Source organism: Contarinia nasturtii, unplaced genomic scaffold (assembly GCF_009176525.2).
Source record: "Contarinia nasturtii isolate CC-2019 unplaced genomic scaffold, AAFC_CNas_1.1 Cnas_scaffold_1699, whole genome shotgun sequence".
NCBI lineage: Eukaryota > Metazoa > Arthropoda > Insecta > Diptera > Cecidomyiidae > Contarinia > Contarinia nasturtii.
The window spans coordinates 1899625-1922111 of NW_022199032.1; the positions used below are offsets into that span (position 1 = coordinate 1899625).

At 33.5% G+C, this 22487-nt stretch overlaps 2 protein-coding genes across 3 annotated transcripts in view; one reads left to right on the plus strand and one right to left on the minus strand.

The window, feature by feature from the left end:
- LOC116346828 (mothers against decapentaplegic homolog 6) overlaps window positions 1-16361 on the plus strand; it is a 33564-nt gene extending 17203 nt beyond the window's left edge. Inside the window, exons 3-6 of the mRNA XM_031777066.1 lie at window positions 1087-1158; window positions 12012-12215; window positions 12364-12523; window positions 12597-16361. Coding sequence (XP_031632926.1) covers window positions 1087-1158; window positions 12012-12215; window positions 12364-12523; window positions 12597-12771 — 611 coding nt within the window. The 3' untranslated portion in view covers window positions 12772-16361. The remainder of the gene's footprint in view (window positions 1-1086; window positions 1159-12011; window positions 12216-12363; window positions 12524-12596) is intronic.
- A 556-nt stretch (window positions 16362-16917) lies between these two features.
- On the minus strand, window positions 16918-22444 carry LOC116346962. 2 transcript variants are annotated; one of them, XM_031777297.1, is made up of 6 exons: window positions 21726-22444; window positions 20281-21130; window positions 19716-20145; window positions 18970-19064; window positions 17179-17468; window positions 16918-17111 (listed from the first exon to the last, which is right to left on the minus strand). In XM_031777297.1, the coding sequence occupies exons 1-6, from the start codon at window positions 21829-21831 to the stop codon at window positions 16945-16947; spliced, it is 1938 nt and encodes a 645-aa protein (XP_031633157.1). In that variant the 5' UTR covers window positions 21832-22444; the 3' UTR covers window positions 16918-16944. The 2 variants fall into 2 exon arrangements, with proteins under 2 accessions (XP_031633157.1, XP_031633156.1); XM_031777296.1 differs by having other exon boundaries at window positions 19716-20202; window positions 21726-22441.
- Between the last annotated feature and the right edge of the window lie 43 nt (window positions 22445-22487).

Consider the following 22487-nt stretch of genomic DNA (forward strand, 5'->3'; position numbering starts at 1 on the left):
TCATTAGTACAAATATCTTCTGAAAAGGAGAATTTGACTGCAAGACCCATAGCCCTTTCAATGGTATACCATGAAATTCATGACATGAATACGGTTCGGTACACGGTATAGCCGGTGCACATCCCGGTGCGACACCATTGATCGATATCATTCAAACATTTGCGTAGGAGGTATAGCTTACAAGGGTACCCAAAATATCATATTTTAAATTTATTTGTTCGAGTAGTTAGTACTACATCTAGTATATCGGACATTTAATGCAGCAGCTAAATGGAATGTAAATAAAATCAATGATACCATAACAACGATGTCTGCAAATTTGCATATTGATGATCTTCATTTGAACTTGAATTTATTCATCCTTTTGCTTTCTTCATCGATGACCATATGGGTGTTCATTGTTTTGTGTAATTTTCCATAAAAGCCACGCATTCAAATCGCATTTTGGTTTTGTAATTTGTCAAAAATTGCGGAAAATCAGCAATAAAAAAAAACACTCGTTGATCATTATTTTGTGAGATCGGCTTCTTCGCATTAATAAATAATTGATTGAATCGATATGGATGCGCTCAAAGTAGAGCAAGGACCACGGAAATATCAGCATAAATTAGACAATGCCATGCTCTTACAATAGATCGTCGACGAAGATTGCTCCTCAGACCAACGAGTCTATAGCAGTCAATGCGAATATACGTGCAGTTCGTTCACTATCGGTTTATTGTGGTAATATTTTCTAACAAACTGATTAAGAACATGCAATTTGGTGATTATTCCTATCATCGCTCGTACGCAGTTCGTATTTGATCATAAAGGGAGTTGCGATAAATATATCTTATTCATCATGTCAAATGACTTCTCGTTGGAGGTGTTTCATCAGATTCTTGTGAATTTCTAAAATAATATGAACCTTTTACTAAACATCTTCTGAGAACTATGATTTGGTATATGAGATATGTTTTGCTTCTTTGTAATATGACTAATATTTTGTTCGCGAATTGCGAGATAGCAAAAAAAAAGATTATTTTTTTTATTAATGCGATGTGAATTTTCTAAATTGTTTAATTTTTTTTTTTAATCTCATTTCAGATCGAGCACCAAGCGAAGAACGTGTACGTGATCCTAGTATTTTTCCAGGGTCACTAAGTACCGATGGTGAAGGTAAGAATATACTTTATACATTTTATTGGCATTAAGTTGTATGGAAACCATTTGAAAGATCGTCAAGCCATGCGTCATTTCATGTGTTTTTTTGCAAATCGAGGGGAAAAATGAACAGAGAACGCATTTCTGTTGGTTGAATATTATTTAATTACTCTATTCGTTGGGTCGATGCAATTACGAAATAATTTGATGTTATCGAAAGACAACAAATAAAACTGATTGCCACAAAATGATTTTATTTACCCCCGAACTGTCGTAGAACAAATCGATTTTTAATGATGTAATATTCAGCGTTGCCGTGCAAGTCGGTCAGGTCATTTGGTCAATTTGAGGTGCATTTTCAAAGCAAAAGCACATACACTCAATTTCGGACGAACGAAAAAAAAATCGAAGAGAAAAAAAACGCATACACGGAATATATTCGTTCATTGAGTGCCATGCATTCTCTTTTATGGAACATACATTTTTAACATGTCGCGAACTTTTTTGCTCGCCAGATCGCCAGAAGCGTTTTTATTTGCGAATGTGTTTTTTTCCTTCTTTTTTATTGCATTTTTTTTCATGAATAGTTCCCGTCGTGCCAAAACATAACGGGTTTTTTTTTGAAGAAAAAAAATTCACATAAAATTCTCTCTCACATCAAGCATAAAACGAACAGTTTTTTTTTTCTTCTCTCTTTATATTCAAATTGAAACATCATCAGCACGTAAAACATTCAAATGAAGATCATTGATTACGTACGAAGAATTTTATTTATAATTAAATCATTGCTCATACTTTTCTGAATATTGCCGATCACGATTCATCCGCACTTTCTCTCATCCTCCACACACACATATACGCATCGCTTTTATTGTGGGCTTTCGTTTTTCATCTGGCAAATATATTATTTGTCTTTTTGTTTCTACTTCATTTTCGAAATATGTTCGTGGTGAAATTGCGAGAATATTGAAATATTTGTGCTGCTTTCGAAATGAAAGAAGAAGGGAAAAAAGAGTATTGAATGTGTGTGACGATCGTTATCAGCGCTAATAATGCCATAATAATGACGACGTATTCGCTTCACATAACTATTAAAATAAATTTCAAATTTGCAGTAACATGCTATAGTGATTCACACCTCTTTTTTTTCTGTTGAAGTATGAAGCGCGCATTTGTTCCTTGTCTTGCTGTGCGCAAAGCGTATGTTTCATTTCGCTCAACCACATGGTTTTACGTGTGTTTGTCGATGCGAATACGTATATAAACGTCGTATGTGCGTTTGTCCCAATACTTTTTTGATCCAATTCGACTCACTCAGCTCAAAATGTATTCTGGCCAATTGCCAACGCAAACAAAATTAAAATACAGAAGTTTGCGAAAAGTAAAAAGAAACGAAAAATTATGAAAATGTTCATAATTAGGGTGTTAAATTCTGCATTGATTGTGGTTTTTGATAAATTTCCGATGCATACACAAAAATGCTTTGTCGCCGATATTATAGCAGTTTCATTGGCCATCATTCAACATTTTTTTTTCTCTCTCTCTCTCTCTCTTGTCATTTTCATTGAATACTTGGTGAGGCTTGAAAATGAAAAATTACTAATATCATCTGGACAATCTCATTCAGTTTGAATTGGCGTTTCTCTCAATAATTTTGGAACTGATCTCAATGTGTTTAATGTAATCCACAGCTCAAATCAACAAATCCAACAAATTGATGCTTTTAAAATACGTTCTTTTAAATACTAAAAACATTAATCCACTTGAAACACACATTCTCTCTATTTCTCTCTCTTCGCCGTTTCAAAGTGTTTTAAACGTTTCAAATTGAATCCGATATAGCCTTAAATTTTCTGACAAAAAGCAGCCGCCTCAATTTAGTCAACAGACATTTTAAATGTGATCGTAACCAGTTCCGCGCATTTGAAACATTTTGACTGCAAGAAAATTGTCACCAAGATCATTTACTAAGGCGACAGTTAACAGCGTTCGCACTAGCATACGAATACACACACAAAAACGCATATTAAAAGATTCTTAACTATGTTTGTGTATAAATATTAAATTTATCGACATTACATGCCCATGTTTTCTTCTTGTGCGTCTTCGGTTGATCGTGTATCGTTTAAAGACCTTTCATAATTTTTTTTATTGTAGATTAGGAAAGTTTTGAATCATTTTAATGTCAAACACTTTGAAAAAACCTACAGCAAGAAATCACATTTAATCTAAAAAGTCCAATTAAATGGATCGCCAATAAAATACAAAATAAAATCTTCGCCGAAAGTTTAAAATGATTTACGATTCGATTTTTCGCGCGAAAGCATGATCCCATAAGATGGCCAATAAATTATATTCACTTTTATTTGATTAAACATTTGTTCTTCTTTTTTTTGTTGTTCATCACTTTGTGACACACGTTGTGCTTGACTTTTCCGCTTAAATAAATTCATCATCAAAAAATACACTTGAATTATTTAAGCTTAACAAACTTTACCTGAAAATGACGATATTCAATCCAAAAATGACTCAAAATGTTAAAGAATTGAGTACAAAAAACATAGTAATTTTGCGAAAGGGATTTTAAATGAAAAGAATCGATACAAATCAATTTGAATGTTTGTTGTTGAGATGCGATCGATTGACGTCATCGTAAAAACCGATTTCCGATCGATTCAAATGTATAATTTGGGCTTTTCGTTTCGTGCATCAACAATTAAATTGAGATCCCACCCAGTTTTCTTGCGGCGATTGCATCAATTGCAGAAAGAAAAAAACAGTTCAATCATGACTTTATTGTTTTTGTTTGTTATTCGAAAATAATTATTCGTAAATTGTTAGTGATCGTTTGATGCGAAAATGATCAGAAAAATGTGAAAACACTGAAAAAGGTACATGGCGCCCGTGAAATACTTTACACATGGTTACATACAAATTTATTTATACGGTCAAAATTCCGACAATAACAAAAAGAAGAAGAAAAAAAGAAGCGGGCGCACACACACAATGTGTTCGCTGTTTTTGCTCTCTGTTCGATCGTTGGTATTTGTGAAATGTGTACATAGCAGTAATAGCGCGGAGCAACAGCAGAAACGACCGTCTATTAGCTGTAGAACGGATGAGTTTTAACAGAAAAAAAACATCACTCAAAGCACTCACAAACAGACACACACACACATGAACCGTCTTGGCATGGTTGTGTATTTGATCGGTCGGTCGGTGCTTCAGCGTTTATATAGAAAAAAATGCGAACGCATTTAAGCCTCGAATAATTGAGATGGCGCCAGTAGAAGCGGGACAGAATCATAAGTTGCCATATATAAATATATACATAGCTAACGTTGACTTTTGTCAGTATCTTATCTTTTTTTTTTTGTTGTTTTCGCTCGCGACGCGTTTTTGTAATTCCCATTATTGGGGAGTCAAACCGAGGAAGCATTGATAATTGGTGACATTTCCATACATGCATGTCTTTTGTTATTATTACTGTTGCGAGCTAAATGTCGCCTTTGCTCTTTTAAGTTTCCGTTCTACTTTTAGCCGGCTCCAAAGCCATCAATGATGTGATGCGCCACAAATGTTGTATCGAAAATTATCTAATTGAAGAAGAATAATAAAAAAAACGTATAAAGACGACTTTTTCTTTTTTTGTTAAATGCATTTGTATACATATATGTATTTTCATCCATTATCACCATTACTTTCCAATGCAAATCAATTGTAATTTTCAATGAGCCGCGCGCCGATACATGACTTGTTATATTCGACAACAACGGCGACGACGACAACGAATCATTTGACCGTGCAGTTAACATTATTACACTATAACTATATAAATATATATAGTTTGAACGGCGCCACCTGATCCAGATGCTACTTATAAATAGTGGCAAATAAATGAAACACAAAAAAAACGCGAAATTACAACAACACGAAAAAAAGAACGTACACCAAACAAAATCATTTTTTTCCCGTTGACTCGTACGTATCTTGTATGCGCGCCGCTGTTGAATATATCTCTAAATACTGTATGCCAACAGTAAATACCTGCAAAAATACTTGTGCATACACAGAGTTCACATTTTTTTCTCGATGTGGTTTTTTTTTTCGTTGCTTACTTTATACTCTATTGGAGAATGGCGCCAGGCTCAAAAGCATACAATAATCATGACAAGTCGATGTGATCGCGCAAACATCTATTTACGACAAAAAAAGAGAAGCAAAAGAAAAAAAACGCACACACACACACACCAAGTCAAGAATTACTTTGCATGAACATTTACGACAGTACGATAGACGTAAATGCATCAACGAGTGTGAACGAAATCGAATGGAATGAAAGGCGAAAAAAATTCGAAATATAAATTGCAATATATTTTGCCGGTTATTTGTTTTCATTTTCTTTTTCGGTTTCTTTTTAGTTCGTGCAAAAAAAAAAATTAGCAATTTAACGAAATTATGACGTTGATGGCTATTTCAACAATCTGATTGTGTTACACACTCGCAAAAAGACCGGCGAACCAGCAATATTAATAAGTGTCACGGTGTTTGTGGTTGATTCGTTCACGTCGATTTTTCACAATTGGTAAACACAATACGTGTTAAAGGTTAAGCATGAACGACAACGGCATGGTTTATTATGGGAAAGCGGTGTGCGGTTTTTGAAACGTTGTTGGCTGATTTTTTCGGTGATTTGCGAAAATAAAACAACTTATACTTAATATGTGACATTGTGCACTCATTACACATGCACACAATGTAAACTATTTGTAGTGGCATAATATCCGTGCATAAGATATAATTTATAACATCATCCGCTAATTAAATTGAAGGAAAACTTACAGAGCGACACAAACACACACCAGAAATGTTTAAGTGGACCGTTTTTATTGATTGAATCTAATTGCACTTCAAGCACATATACATTTTTAAAAAAAATGGTTTAATACCATTGGCAGCGAAAGGAATTGTATGCAAAGTAATAATCAGAGATCAGCGATCGAAATGAGATTAGATATTTTTATTGCTCCTTCGGAATTACAATATCACAAATCACAACAAATATAACATACAAATACACGTTTCACAATTAGAATGATTCATTTCATTGTGTGTATGTTTTTCTATGAATTCAATATAATGTTTTGTACACGATTCAGCAGGATGCATGATTGAAATAAGAGAAGAAGACAACAAAAAAACCGATTCGCTCATACACATGAGCAAAATAGAGTGGAAACCTATCTAGAAATATAGTTACATATAGAAAAGGTGATGTGAACGGGTTGCTGAAATGGTAGTGATTCCGTTCAGATTATTCGCTTACACAATCCGGTTGATAATGTTATATTCCCGCCGCCGCCATTGAAGCAAACAAGTGCATACACATAATATTTTTTATATGGAGCGGTTTTCATATCAGTCAAGAGTTTCGGATTTTATTATCTACGTCTTCTTTTTTTTTTTGTTGTTGCGAATTTGAATTCGTGTTTATTTCATGGAACTCTCACGCACGAAATGCCTTCAAATACTAATTGTTAGGCAAAGTTTCTTTCCAGTTTCCAAGTGTTATTGCTTCTTTTAATTTCGTTCGATTTATTTTTCATAATTCTTTTTTTTTTCGGTTGTCATCGTTTTCAAGTACTTTTTTTTCGCTTCTTCTGTTTCTTGAACGCCCACCTTTTCACCACATGCCATATTTATCTGTAAATTTTATTCACATCTTCGACTATACTTTTAGAATTTAGATGTGTGTGTGCGAGTGTATGGCTGTGCAATTCACCGTGTGTGCCTGGCATATATCATGTATTATAAATGCCGATTTATTATAGTCAGTGATCAAATATGTAGTTCATGTATGAAATAATTAAAATAGGCGCCAACATGATGTCTAGCCATATATTTTATTGGATTTTGTTAATACGTGAACACATCCACATGCATGCCATACGTATGTCTATTAAACTCAATTTTTTTCCCGCTCTCTTCTAATAACACGAAGAACAAATCGTCCGCGTTGTGATTACCCCGATTTGTTGTTGTTTTTTTTTTCTTTATGATTTTGTCGATGTATACGTTTCTGTTTAGGTTAAAATAACACCGTTAAAAAAAACCAATTCCAATTAATCAAGATTTCGGCTTAAAAGTGCTATTGAGCCCCCACACTTTTCCACTCCAAAGTATGCTCAAGTGTATCATTGACCGATGTCGATTTATCTAATCCAGTCATTATTGCATACTTCAAACTCAAAGTTTAGAAAAAAAAAACATCGGCCCATCAACAAAATCCACATGATCTCCATCTTTTCTCGGTGTGTGTATAATAATGCCTTCGGGACATATATACCATCTAATTTTTCAACGATTCATTTTACATCGAAACGAAAAAAAAAAAACAAACAAAAATGTTCACATTGTGCGTGCATGCATTTGTTTGAATGTGGATTGATTTGATGTTCATTGGAACGCCATTAAATTCAACAAAAAGAAAAAATGAAATAAGAAAGGAGAGAGAAAGAGAAAAAAAGGAGCAGCTATTAGAATTGATTTTCGTGTGCGTAATGTGCTCGATATGCGCTTGTACATTGTGGCCACCCATGCAGCCTACTTATATTTAAACGGCAACACACTGCACATCGGTGTGTTCTTCCTCTTTCATTTTGTACAGATCGAGCGGGATTGTGAGCGCGAGTCGCGATGAAAACTACAACAACGTACATTATATAAATTGTAACATTTTCTCGGTATGTATGCCGTGCGCGGAGTGCGAGTGTGCTTTGGCATTCTTTAACATTCATTTGGATCCAATACAAAATGATGTGCGTGTGTCGTTACTGTTTGCATCGTCACAAAAAAAAGAACAACTACGAAAGAAGGTTCTAATGTCATGTGTTGTCTTTCTCTCAAACCGAACCGTTCGTACAATATTATTTTGAGAGAGATAGAGAGAGCGCGAAAAACGAATCTATATCTTCAATCTTCAACAACTGCAAAAAAAAAAGAACATTTTTATTTATAAATTTAAATACACCAGCGGACACTTTTTATGTTTTATTTTTGTTTTTGTTTGGTGTGTTGTTTTTTTCTTCTTCTTGTAGTTGTTCAGTTGTTTTCCTCAAGATTTATTTGCAAAACGAAAGATGCTCAAACTCGCCTCAAAAGTTCATGCGTACTCTTGTACGAATTGTATTTAAAAATAATACGCGACTTCTGTGTATGTATTCGTGCGTGCGGCTTTTTTTTCCTTCTCTTCTTACTTTATTATATGTAATTAATGATTGATGAAATACAAAATATAAGTACATCATGCTGGCGACAAAATTCAAGTGTTTATTTTGTGGCTTTTTTTCTGCTTTCAATTTGTTATTTATTTCATTTCATTTTATTTTTAAATGAACCGATGGCAGATTTAATGGTTTCTTTGACTTGTGTATGGTATGAAATGAATTTTCGCATGCTACTCAGATACATACAGAATGCACGCATCGATTGAGTTGTCGTTTTTTTCTGTATGTATGTATGTTTTAGGCGCCGTATATGCTATACTACACCTATGCATGTCTCTGGTACCACCTGATAAGCACGATTAAACGAGCCAACCAAACAAAATAATATTGAACGCTCACTATCTTTGCAATTGAGTGAATTATGACAGTTAATTGTCATTTCGACGACGTTTTATTTCTTTTGTAATTAGATTTAAACGATTAATCCAAGTGTTGTGCGATTCGGTCGCACTTCCGCTATGCCAACGATCGCATGATAAATCAATTGTTGTTTTATTCTTCAAAAGCCGAATGTCAAATTTGGTTACAGCTCAATTTGCATTAGATGAAAAAAAGGAGTTGTCAGTCGGGCTGCTAATGGGACGTGATATCACATATTAAGTGAACAAAACGTTGGCAAATAAAACGAACTTGGGTGACGACTTTGATCTTGCCATCATGCCTCTGAATATATTTACAGACGACACTCAATTACTAATAGTGGATTTCCGATCTCGCGGATTGTTTTTTTTTTCTTGGCATAAGCCGTAGCCACTCAAAAATGCTGATTGCACATCCTAATCGATACTCATTTTGATGAAACTATTTAAATGTGCATTTTTTTGTTATTTATCGAGGAAAATGCATTTCACTAGCCATAGACGAGTATCTCTCTCACGACGAAGTAGTAATAACAGGAACATTAACACGATCTGAAACTATTTGCATAGATATATTTATCATATCCATTAATGTGACTGCAAACGAAAAACTCTCTAATAAAAATATAAAAAAATATGTGTGAAATAATCGTAAAATGATCAGAGGAAATTAAAAAAACAAGACACAACAGAGAGGGAGATCGAAAGAATGAGTGAGATAGAGATAGATAGAAATGAGCAAAATGTAGAGAAGCAAAAAATGAAGAGAGAGAGAGAGAGGAGAGAAGAAAAAAAAATCGCACATAGCGCGAGGATGACAAAAAGAATAAACACCATACTGGCGCCGTCATTTTCAAGGCAAAAATATTTCGGACTGTTGTTGTAATGTGCGCGCAAACACACATTTCACATTTAATGCGAACGGTTTAGTTGGTGTGTAGAAAACCGTTCACGAACTGAATATATATATATAAAGCAAACAAACGAGGTGAGCGTGCGCGTTTGCGCTCGCTTACGATTCGATCACCTCGAAAATATTGGCGAAAACGAAGGAAAAAAAATATATAGCTGCATGCACGTAGCCGCAGGCCCGGCGCGCACACATTTCCCTCAACCGATCGAAAATTAAAATTCTGGCTTCGTATTCGTCGATTCAATAATAATCGATCACATTTTATTTATTTTTGTGGGTTTTTTTGCGCTCTCTCTCTCTCTCTCTCGTCGTCATTCTGATTTTTAATGTTTCAGACATTGACGAAAAGCGCACGTAATAAACTGTAAAATCAAATGAATTACTTTAATCACCCCCCAACCCATACCACCCGCAAAAAAAGAGTCGAATTGAAAAACGATGAGAAGAAGAACATCGAATAAATACAAAAAAAGAAAACAGTTCAAGTTCATGTTATTTTTGACAAGTATACGATCACCAAGAAGCTTTAGACAGATATGATAGAATTTTCCTTTTGACTTTTCGTTCGGCGCCACCTAAAATTTATTTTAGGTAATTTGGTTGGATATTTTCATTCGTTTAAGATATTTTAAAACCGGCCCCGAGAACATTCTTTCTACTACAATGATGTATTTACCGTCGTCATTTTCACTACATCGAATAAACAAGTGAACGGATAGCAAATTCGGCTGCTTTTGTTGCTCGACGAAACGAGAGAAGAAAAAAAAATCAACCACAGCGGAGAGGGAGACAGAGAAAGCGCGGAATTGAAGCGACAAAGCGAACACCAATTCCCATTAAAATGTCTTATTTGAAATATGAGATATTGGACATTAATAAACTTAACGTTGTTGTTTTTTTTCTATTCAGTTTCATATGAGAAGTGCGAAAAGTCAATCAAGTGCATTTTTCATTAAATTGCTTTCGAATTATTTTGTACTGTTGTGCAAAAGGATACACACAAAAACCGATTCAATCGATTTTCAAACTCTTGCGATCGCAAAATTCATGATAATTTTTATCATCGCATGTGAAGCTTTTTTAAATGAACCGATCACTCTCACAACAATAAGATTCACAAGGTATAGATCTCAATGGATCTTTCCAATTGAAGAGCATCTTCATTCCAAAGAATGAATAATTGATACTTTCTGATCGAATTTATAATATTAAAAAAAAATAGTCTACGAATGGCGAGTGAGCCAAAGATACACATATATTGGTGCGTAGAACTCAAACACATTGCAAGGAATCGAATCTCTATCGAATGAAGAACATATAGAAATGGCACATCGCACAAGCGTACGTATCGAAAAGAAAGAGAGAGAGAGAGAGAGAGATAGAAAATATTGGTATGAATGATGTAAGTGGTGAGCTGTTGCGTGCTTATTTATTAGTATAAGTGTGTATGGGAGCAATGTTGCTTTCGACACAAATATATATATTTCCTCTTTCTTTCGCTCCTTCCTTTTTGTCATCGTTCGGCGGGCGCGCGTTCAATGCGAAGATGGGCCTCTCGCTCGGGTTTTTCGTCTCGCTTGTTCGTTGTATACATATATTTATTTATTATTCTTGTTGATATTATTATTTGTGTGAATCACATGCAATGGTGTGTTTGCATATGACAGGCGCCAAACAATCGTTTCGTCTAGTCGCATCGGGTTGCCGTTGTTTTATTTTATTTATTTCGTACCCATGCTGTTTGTCTCTCTTTTTCACCCATTGAGATATGGTATTCTTTTGTGCTGTTTTCAAGGCAATTTTTATTGAATTCACATGCGATTAGTAAGAACATAATGGATTTTTAGTATGATGATGTTGTTATCTGCGCCGCATTTCATTCCCTCTTTCAATTTTTTTTTCTTTCTTCGTTTAAATGATTTTAGCGTATATATTCTTCTTTCTCTCTTTTCTCTTGTCGTTCATTTCTTCGAAGTGATCTTTGACGATTTCAATTTTTATACGGCATAAAAATTGATGTGGAATTTCTTTCACATTTCTCCGTTTGTTCGATGTTTGTTGATAATGATGATGAAAATGATTTGTTATGATATGTGGTATGACAATGATTGTGGGCTGATGTCTGTCTGAAATATTTTGGCTACATAATTTACATTTTTGAGCCAATTATGTTTATAATTATCTGCGTTTATCAGACGCCAATTAATTATGTATCTGTCGTATTTCATATTTGCATATTTATACTATACAAATTTTACAATGAGACAATTTCATACAATGTGCGTTTGTTTTGTTCAAATTTATTTTCAGACAAATCATCGTCGGGTTGGTGTCAGTTGGCATATTGGGAACAATCGCAACGAGTCGGTCGCTTATTTCCTGTAGAAAATCCGGCTGTGAATATATTCGCTGAACAAACGCGAGGCGATGGCTTATGTCTAACAACATTGGCAATGCAACGATTGTCAGCTACACCGGACGTTGTTCTGAAAGCCAGACAAAAAATTGGTCTAGGTAAATTTATTGTTTGCACGAAATGTGCCATTTCAAATCAACTAACCGTTTAATTACTAATTATCATTATTATTTTCGATTTTTTCTTCTTCTTTTTCTTCCTCTCACCTAAATTATCCGTGTCGTTGTTGCTCATCATAATTAACAGGGGTGACATTAAGTCGAGAGTCGGATGGTGTGTGGATATATAATCGTTCATCGGCACCAGTTTTTGTACATTCACCTACACTTAGTGATATTGATTCGAGATCTGTGCTCGTTTATCGGGTACCACCTGGCCATTGTCTTCGTGCTTTTGATCATGATAAGTAAGTTGACGATCGTTGATGATGAGACAAACCAAATTAAAATTAAATTGCTTTTTTTGCTTTTTCACTTTAGGGCTGCAAAGGAGTCTTATGCTTGGCCAACATCAATTGCTGGCAATGAAATTGGTCCAGTCGACAATTATAGTGTACGCATAAGTTTTGCCAAAGGCTGGGGTCCCAACTATTCTCGATTAGAAGTAATATCGTGCCCGTGTTGGTTAGAAGTATTGCTGAGCCCATGTCGGTGACACATTGTAAAACAATATCCTAGGAAAACTGTTTGCACTCTTTGAGAGTTATTTCACATCTTTGGCCCACCATCTCAGTTCAAACGAAAATGGAAATTGTTATATTTCGGCTTGACCGTAATCGCATGACCCAATTTTGTTTTTTTGTTTTTTAAATTGTGGTGGATGATAAATAAATAATTGCAGTTTATATAGAGAGACAAACAGAGGAAAAGAAAAATTAATAAGAAAATGTTCAGCGATATATTTATATGAGTAAGCGAAATTATATTATATATAAATGAGCCATTCAAAGAATTCTAAGCACACAAGCAATCAGTCGATTTGTTTTAAATGAGTGATGCCTACTACTGTATACACAAACAACGTGTTGATAAAAAAAATCATACCACGAAATTAATGAAAAATTGATAATAGAAAAAAACGAATATGTATGAACGAATTAAAAAGAATACATGGTTTTCTTATTAAAATGCCCGGAATACAATACTGCAAAAAATGGGAACTTTTTTTAGTAATTAGTATTTTACCGTTATTGTCCGTTTTTTTTTCATTTGTCATCACTACCCCTCGCCCACATACACCACACACCACACGGACATACTTTTAAGAACTCCTCGAAGAAGTTTTTTGAAGCTCTTTTGTCGATATGAACTTTGGATGAATAATAAATAGTCAATTTGATAATAACGAAATTTTTTAATGCGTACGACTGCAATCGGGTAGTTTGCAGTATCAGTTAAAAGAAATATGTTGTTCCATACAATGTATAACAGAAAAACGGAAAAAAAAATTTAAATAAAAAATCATTTTACTTCGATCGAACAGAATTTTGTTAACTGACGTGACTGTTGCTAAAAAATCAATTATATAAATCGATACTCAAAACCCAACAACAACAAAATAAAACAAGAAATCAAATTAATTGTATAACCGGTAAATTTGTTTAGATGAGCTTAAATGTACCAGTTTTATATTCATTTTGTTTTGTATAAATCTGAACGCCTAATAATGAATTAAAACAAGAAGAAAAGAGGAAAAAAACCTTAACGAAGATGAAAATAGGGGAAAACAATGAGGACTCTCAAACATTTAAACAAAACAAAATACTTAGAGAAACTATTGAACTGTGAAAGTGCCTATGAATTTTTCTTTTTATTTTATTCAATAAATGAAAAGAAAGAAAACTTTTAGAAAACAACAACACATAATTAAAAAGAAAAACAATGATGACACTATTTAAATGCTTTATTCCGAGAATGTCAATTGGATTAAATAGCGAATTGTTTTGAAAATGTGTATGAAAAAATGTCATTTGATTTTCTTCTCACCAGAAGTTTCTCATGCTTATAAGCATGTTTAAAATGTGTACAAAAAGAATTACATGATTAATTTTAGATTTATTATTGAGTTCAAGATGAGAGAAAAAGAAAATCAAAGAAGCAAACAAATATTTTTTAAAGAAAACTGAATTGAATTGAAAAAAATGAAATGATTAAAATCAAATGTTCCACAATAATAATGAAACAAAAGGCAAAACAGTGTATATTTAAGTATGAATTCGCATGAATAATCAAGTATTGTTTTTTATTTTCTCAAATGTTCGTTGGAATGTGTAAGAAAAGAGGAGGATTTCATGATAAAGCTCACGAATAATTTTAAATTTCGTTATGTGTTAATGGTTCATGTGGAAGCTTCCAACTTAGCAAGTTATAATTCAATCCTTTTTTCTTTCTTCTACTTTTTCGTTATTTTTTCTCGCTTCATCACATTTATCTTTTCAACATCATCAAACTAAAAAAAAGCATACTTCATTCATTATCGATAAAATGCAAAACGAAATAAAGCATAGACTTGATGCTGTAGTTTGTTTGGCTAAAAGCGCATTTATTTAGTCAAAAACAAAGAATTTATACGAAATGATGACACACATGCATCGTGTATGCATTCGTTGAATGGGCAATCGCATTGTGTTTGTGCCATTTCAAACCATTGTTAACCATTCGATATGCAATACCCGATGATATGATTTGTTACGTTCAAGAGATCGCTCAAGGCGCATTCTCACATTGACACAATATTTTTATTAAAATTGGCTTTACTCGTATTAAAGAAAAAGTATTGTGGTTTCAAAAAAGAAAAAGAAAACAGTGAACTCATCATCGCATATTCATTCATTTCGCCAGAGAAACTAACCATTGAAAAAAAATCGCTTTTTATTTTCTATTCATCGTACCTTTTTACAATAACACATAATCGCATACATTTCGCGCTTCAAATGACTCCTCTCTAAATATAAGCGACACAGGCCAGTTCAAGCATTTATTTTAATTGGTTATCTAGTTGATTTTCTTCTTCTTTTCCATCGATTAAGACACACAGAAAATATAGCAAACACTTTGCTGGAGCCCACATCGATCACTTGATTCTATATCGATTTTTACGCACTCATCAATGTTTTTCATCTCTTTCAACAGCATTCGAACTCACAAGATAAAAGAAAATTACAGAACAAAAGTGCAAAACAACTAAATAAATAACACTTTTAATTTATAATCGAATCATGCAGATGCAAATCAAAATACAAAAAATACTGTTTTGTTGTGCCATAATAAAAGTAACCGAAAATAATTACTTTTCTTTTGTAATAAAGTACGTAATTTATTGTCATTGTCTTTGTTTGGAATCTTCCACTTGTGTATGTTTCATTTATAGAAAAAAAAAGAAGGAAATAAGACAGTTGTCATTTGAAGTTCAACTGTTCGGAAAATGTCAATTTTAATGAACGAAATATTAAAACGAAAAGAAAAAACACACAGAGAGATGTAAAATTAGTAATTACAATTGATATTATACGCCAAAAGATTTTATCAGACATTTTTTTTTGCTCGACATAAATGACGTGATTTTAAGCAATGGTGTAATTAAATCGAAATCAACGAATTGTTGGCGTGAAAAACAAATCGTGCATACGGAATATAATTTATATGTAAATCGATCACAATTTCTTTTTCATTCCAAATCAAAACGAATTCAACCAATCGTGCGAAAAGGGTTACCTTTTCAAATTAGCATTCTCGTTTAAAATATGGTGGTATTTGCATTTTATTGCAATCTTTCCAGTGTAGTTTCCATTGGTGATGGAACCGAATTTCAGCGATATTTTGAAACCGAAAATGTGTGAAATATGCGAATTTCATCGAAATTAAGCCAATTTAATGATTCATTTTTCCGAATCACATTTTATAGCTTCAGTTCTTCAAATTTAATGCCATCTCACGTCATTTATTTGAAAGTATAAAAAAAAATCGAGTGAAATCGTTGGTTTCAAAACAATACAAGAAGAATGAATAAAAATGGGATTAAAATGGGACCATAAGTACACATTTTTGTTCATTTTAATAAATTAGTTGAGTCTTTATTTATTGTAAAAAAAAAACAAAATCAAGTAAGAAATGAATTAAAACTTTGCAAAACGAAAAAAATCACAAGTTGAACACTAAAAGTCAGCATTTGCGAGATTGAAGGCACAGCCTTTAACCTTGTATGATACGAAGTATTTGAAAACAAATTAAACAAAAAAAAAATATGAAAATTAATGAGGTAGAAAAGAGAGAAAGTGTAATGTTTTTTTAGGAATTTAAATTATACGAAAGAACGCCTTGTCATTTATAGTTTGTTAAAACAAAAATAAACAGAACAAAAGAAGTAAAAAAAAATTATTTAAATGAATTCTTATAATAATTAATAGAGCTAACTTTATAGAACCACAATATAGTAAAGAAAAAATTGAGGAGAGAAGAACCAACAATAATAATTAAAAAAAAAATGAAACGAAACATTTAAACTGACGACAACTACAAAAAAAATTAATCAAATAGCTTAAAGGGGCCTTCAAATATATAGATATTATGCGCTGAATAAGTTCGTCGACATCAAACATTTATATATTTTGTAAATACGAAAAATGAAAACGAAAAACAAAAAAGTTTTGAATAAAAATACATAATAAAAGATTACCTTAAATGTGACATTTTTTTTCCTTTCTGTCCATATTTTCTGTTTCAGCCAACAACATTTTAAAAAGAAAAAAAGGTATATGAGCTTTTATAAATTTATTAAGTTTTTTTTTCGTTTTTTTTCTCGACAAATTTTACAAATGGTTGGACATTTTTATACATCCATCAATATATTTTGTAAGAGTCTTAGAGGTGATGACGAACAAACGGCTCGTTTTCTCGGGCAATAGAAGCGTCGAAGGCAATTCGAAAGAGCTCTATCACATTCGCATAAGGTTGCTGAACAACTTCCCTTACCACCCCATTCTCCGTGTTCGATTGCTGTGTGAAATGAACAAAATGGAAAATTAACCATAAAAAATCAATTTTAAACAAAACTAATGCCTACCACATAGAGGACGACCACGATAACATTTCCACAAATATGGCACAAAATATTCCAAGAATTTTGGACAATTTGCGGCGTGATAACAATAATCATGCATTTTACAGCATCGATCAATTCCATCCAGTGCTTTGCCACTGCCAAGAAATCCACAATAACATCCATAGCCTTTGAAAATGAGCGGATCACAACCGGTTGCACATTTCACCATCGAATACAAATCGAGAACGTCACGCTTTTGTCGACCATCGTCATCTGATTCGTCTTTTGAGATATCATTTTGTGATGCAATACTGTGAATTGAATGCAACAACAACGGAACGAAACATAGAGGAAATTAAAATTTTGCCGTCCGTCAAGCGAAAATGAAAGTAAAGTGTTTCTTTTTTTGTGTCTATCGCACCAATCTGATACTTAACCATCTTTGAGCAATATAGTAAAAAATCGCGTTTACTCTATTGTACGGTATTTTATACGATTTTGTTATTAAAACCCACACACACAATTAATTCACATAAATTGTTATAAATTAATTTGTTGCTTTTCCTCGCGCGTAAAATATGCATGCCAAAACTAAATTACATGCTATTTACGACCGCTTTTTAGAAAGAAAGAAGAAAAACAAAAACAGTGAAATGTTTGTAAACTCTTTATCGTGAAGTTGTTACTTTTTCCAAAACCGGTGTGTATTTGTGTATTATGCACATTGCACTCACTTGTACACTGAGAGCAGAACATGTAGCGATCATCTCTATGCCTAGCGCACTCTCTCAATCAAGTGCGATCACAATGAATTTAATGCCCATATTTGTACTAGTAGTTGCAATACCAGCGACAAAAAACTTACAGCCAAGTGCATTGCAAATCACGGACTAGAGAGAAAACAATGGCGACAACGCAAAGTGGCGAAAAGCATGAAACATCGAAAACAAAAACTCCATATAGTTTGTAATCTACACGAGCGCTCGCGATCATCGTAAATAGTTGATAATTCGCGCGCGCACACCGACACACACACACACACACCTGGTTGTACTCTCCATCAAGAGGAAATTGAAAGTGGTATTTCTATTCAATGGCTATACATAGAATATGAACAACAACAACAAAGCGCAATTATTTCTGCAGCAGCTGCGTGGAGATGCTGACTTGATGCATACCATGCGCCACGAAAAAAAAAATATTTTGCAATGGCAATAAATCTTTACATTACTCTGATTTTTAGCGGCAAGCAGTTTTTTCTTTGTAATCTTTTTCATCTCTCTCACTCTTCGTTCTTTCCTTCTTTCTTTCTTCGACGCAAATCCTGTTAAACGAATGTCATGGTTTCATTGCACTCTCTCTCTAAAAAAACATAACATGTGATATTAATACACATTACTGGTTTTTTTTTCTATGCAAACACATGACAATGTATGAAAATTTTCCTTTTCAAGCCACACGTTCAAGTGCAAATTATTTTAATGATACAATATATATAAGTCATTGCCACGTTTGCCATTGAAATTACGATTCGATGAAATAACTTCATGCGATGCTGTTTAAACCAAATTTGTGGCTGTTCCGTTTAAATCAATTCACAAGCGTCGAAATGATGTAATAATATGTTTTTTTAATAAAAACCATACATTTTCTAAGTCAATATCATGGTGTGCAGTTGTTACATGATAATCATCAAGTCATAATGTCTATTGTTACACTTAATTATGAATTAATCTCGTAGAATGATCGAAATCGAATGAAAATGTTAATTGAGTGTGAACATTTCACGCTAAAATGATGTTAAGAGCATACCTTAATTTCCATTTCGTCGAATGACCAAAAGGATTATTGGCCCGAGCCACAAATACATCATCGTCACGATGTTTGAGACGACTTGTTGTAACTACCTAGGGGAAAAATCACAAAATAAAAGAATAGAAGTAATCGAAACAGTGGAAATATTAGCGATTTTAGTTTCTTTTGTTTCTCTAACATGTGTGTGGTCAAGCTATACCCGCGTGAAAAAAAAGTGACTGACTAACTAACTAGCTGAAATCAACTGAAAATTAATTTTGTTAACTAAATCCGTCTACCTAGTCGACTTTAGTCGTCTATTTTTTCTGTTTTTAAACAGAAGACTAATTTGGGACGTTAAATGGCTATAGCCAACTGTCATTGAAGTTGATTTGAGCTATATTTTTCTCTGCTGGAATCGACTGAAAAATCAACCTTTAATGACTTCAATCTTGGCTTAAACCAAAAACGTCCCAAGTTAGATAACTGACTAGTCAGTGAGTAATTTTTCACACGAGTAGTTTCTTAGATTCTAATGGTTTCCAAACATCTCCCATTTACTCATCCAAGAACCCAGACACACAAACTCTCTCTCCCTCTCTCTCTCTCTATTTCACACACACTTTGTTTCCTTCATCATCATTTGGATATGTCATAGTACATATATTACATACATTAATTGTGAATTGTGAATTAAATGCAAATGACGATAATGAAAACAGTCGAAATCAATAAGAAGAAAAAAACTAAATGGTTGTAACTACCCATTTTGATTTTGAGCCAAGCGTATTCGAAAAATTGCCAAGTTTTATCTTTTCGAATATCAATAGATCTAATAGTTCTTTCGAAATATTCAGCCTTACATCCCAAGTACCTTCGGGGCCGTCCAATTTGAATGGTTTTCGATGCGAATGTTGTTGCGATGGTTTCTTCCCGATTGGTAGATATGAGGGTGCTGGTATAAAAAGTTTAACTGGATTCTGAGTGGGTTGATGCATAGAAGATAGGATAATTGGTGGTGGTCGTGGTCGTGGTGAAACATGAAAGTTACCAGCCGGATTGTGTTCGACGAATGAAAATTGATGAATAGGTGGAGGTAATTTATCGTACGTGGGTGGTGAATAAGGTTTAAAGGTTGTCGTGGTCGTTGTTAGTAATGCCAATGGGTCGTAGTTACTTAAAATCGGTATGAATCTGTTGGGAAATAAATTCTCTTGTCTCAAACTGCTTAATTCAACCTGCATCGGTTTTCTGCAAGTATTTTTTTCTTCGTTACATTGAACAATTTAAAAACAAAAAAAAACACATTTTTGAAATCGAAAAATTTACCCATTCTCTTGTGGATTTTCGTGTTGATCGTTTATATTTCCAATCCATCCATGCAACCCAAAATCATCCCAAGACAGTTTATCATTTTTTGGCCACTCAACTTTGCTATAGTCTTGTTCTTTTGCCAATTCGTAGTTGCCAACGTGATCTTTCGAATGAATCTCTTTGATAAAACCATGACGGTAATCATTTGACACGTATTTCGTTTCCAATGGTGTTTGTTCGCCGCTATCTTCTATCGATGCCGACTCATCGCTGTCACTCAAATCGCTGGCCCTCTCTTCATTTAATCTATCCATAAATTTGAAAAAATTCTTTTCGGTTCGTACATTTTCTTCGACAATTTTTAAACTTTCCGCTTCATGGAGATCACTTTCGCTGGACATAAATTGCTTATAGTTGGTAAAAAATTTATCACCTAGTGCCAATTGTTTGGATGCAATGTCATCGGTGCTTGGAAATAGATGTGCGTATTTTGATGATTTTAAAATTTTCTGTATCGTTTGCAATGACGTGGTATTTGGAAATGAAATGTCCGAAAAATTACTGCGACGAAAGACTAATGTTCGATTTGAATCGCCACTTGATGGCAATACAAACACATACACCGGATCCGGATTGAAGACATTAAATGATTCATAAATGTATTTGTCAATTGATTCATTTTTTGTGTGCACACCCAAATTTAAAACGAATTTAATTTGATTCTTTAATTGGGCGATTGTATAGCGATGCGATCGATCGGCATAGTTACGATAATTTTTGGTTGCCACATTATCTTTGGTCGTTTTTAATCCGAATGTATAGTATAGACCGCGTGCCGTTGTAATATCACCAAAATCTCGTTGATCTACAAGGAAATGCCAATGTTCAGTTTTCATAATTAAACATTTATGCCATAAATAAAGTTTTTTTTTTATTTATTTATTGATTGTGGTTGGTATATTTTGATAACAATTTGGAATTTAAAACAAAAATTCAAATGGTTGGTCAGCGGAACGCCACTTTTACTTCGAAGAATTATTTCGTAATTGTTTGCTATTCAGAGTTCAATTAACCTTCGATGTTGGTATATACATATAATAAAGAAGAAAACGTGACTGCCAATATATGTATTGGCCGTGCGCGATTATTAATGACTCTTTCGAAGGTGCGCACATATAACAAAGAAGAAAGTTGGACGATTGAATTGATGAAGCGCGCGCGTCAAAGATTAAAACAGCAGTATCTTTCGTTTTCACCATCAGTGTCAAGTGCAATCGACACTTCAATTATACCATGAAATTGGAAGCGGAAAAAAATATCCAAAGTTGTTGTTTATATGCAAAAAAACGTCTATGTACATTATGAAGTGCACCCCGAAAATGAACAAAGCCACACCGAAAATTTCAATTTTTATCGATTTCTGTTGCTTTTTTTTTTTGTTGTCATTTATTTGAACTTACGTGAATCAGTATGCACAAAGAGTATCAAACAAATACACCAAATAAATAACAATTGAAAAGACCTTAAACGCATCAGTACATTTTGAATTTTGTGATTTATGGTCATTATTGTACGTGTCCACTTGAATTCGAATTTTACACAGAACAATTTTTGTTTAAATAATAGACAAATTAAAGTGACAAAGAGGAATCTACTTATCACACCGTTTGCCAAATTTATCGAAACATATTCACACTATTTTCTTATTTCAATTTTTGCAACGGCAATAAACAACCCAACAAATTCCGTTTTTTTTTCTTTATGCGCGAATAATTTCAATTATAAATGATGAAGAAAGAATTTTTTTAAAAGTAAGTCGTTGCCGAAGGAAAGTAAATAAAAAATTTTCAGTAAAAGCAGCTCTGCGATTAGCTTGTACATTCAACGAATGCCCAAAACAAACTGAATGCACATGCTTTTTGAACACATCGCGAATCGTATGCGTCAGATGTAAAACAGCATGTGTTACCATGTCTGTGCAATAGATAGCGAGTTTAATACAATTGACATGATTCGTTTGTTTTGTTCATATTGAATGGAATTGCATTGAGATTAACACAGTCAGGCCACGAGACGCGTTCATTATAATGCATATTTGTTACATTGAACATCTCGATAACAGAACATTAACATGCAAATTAAATGTATAACACGTTCATTTAACTCTTTTCTTTTCATAAATGAGAAATTGTTGTTCGGTCTTTTTTTCGCCATAAACTATC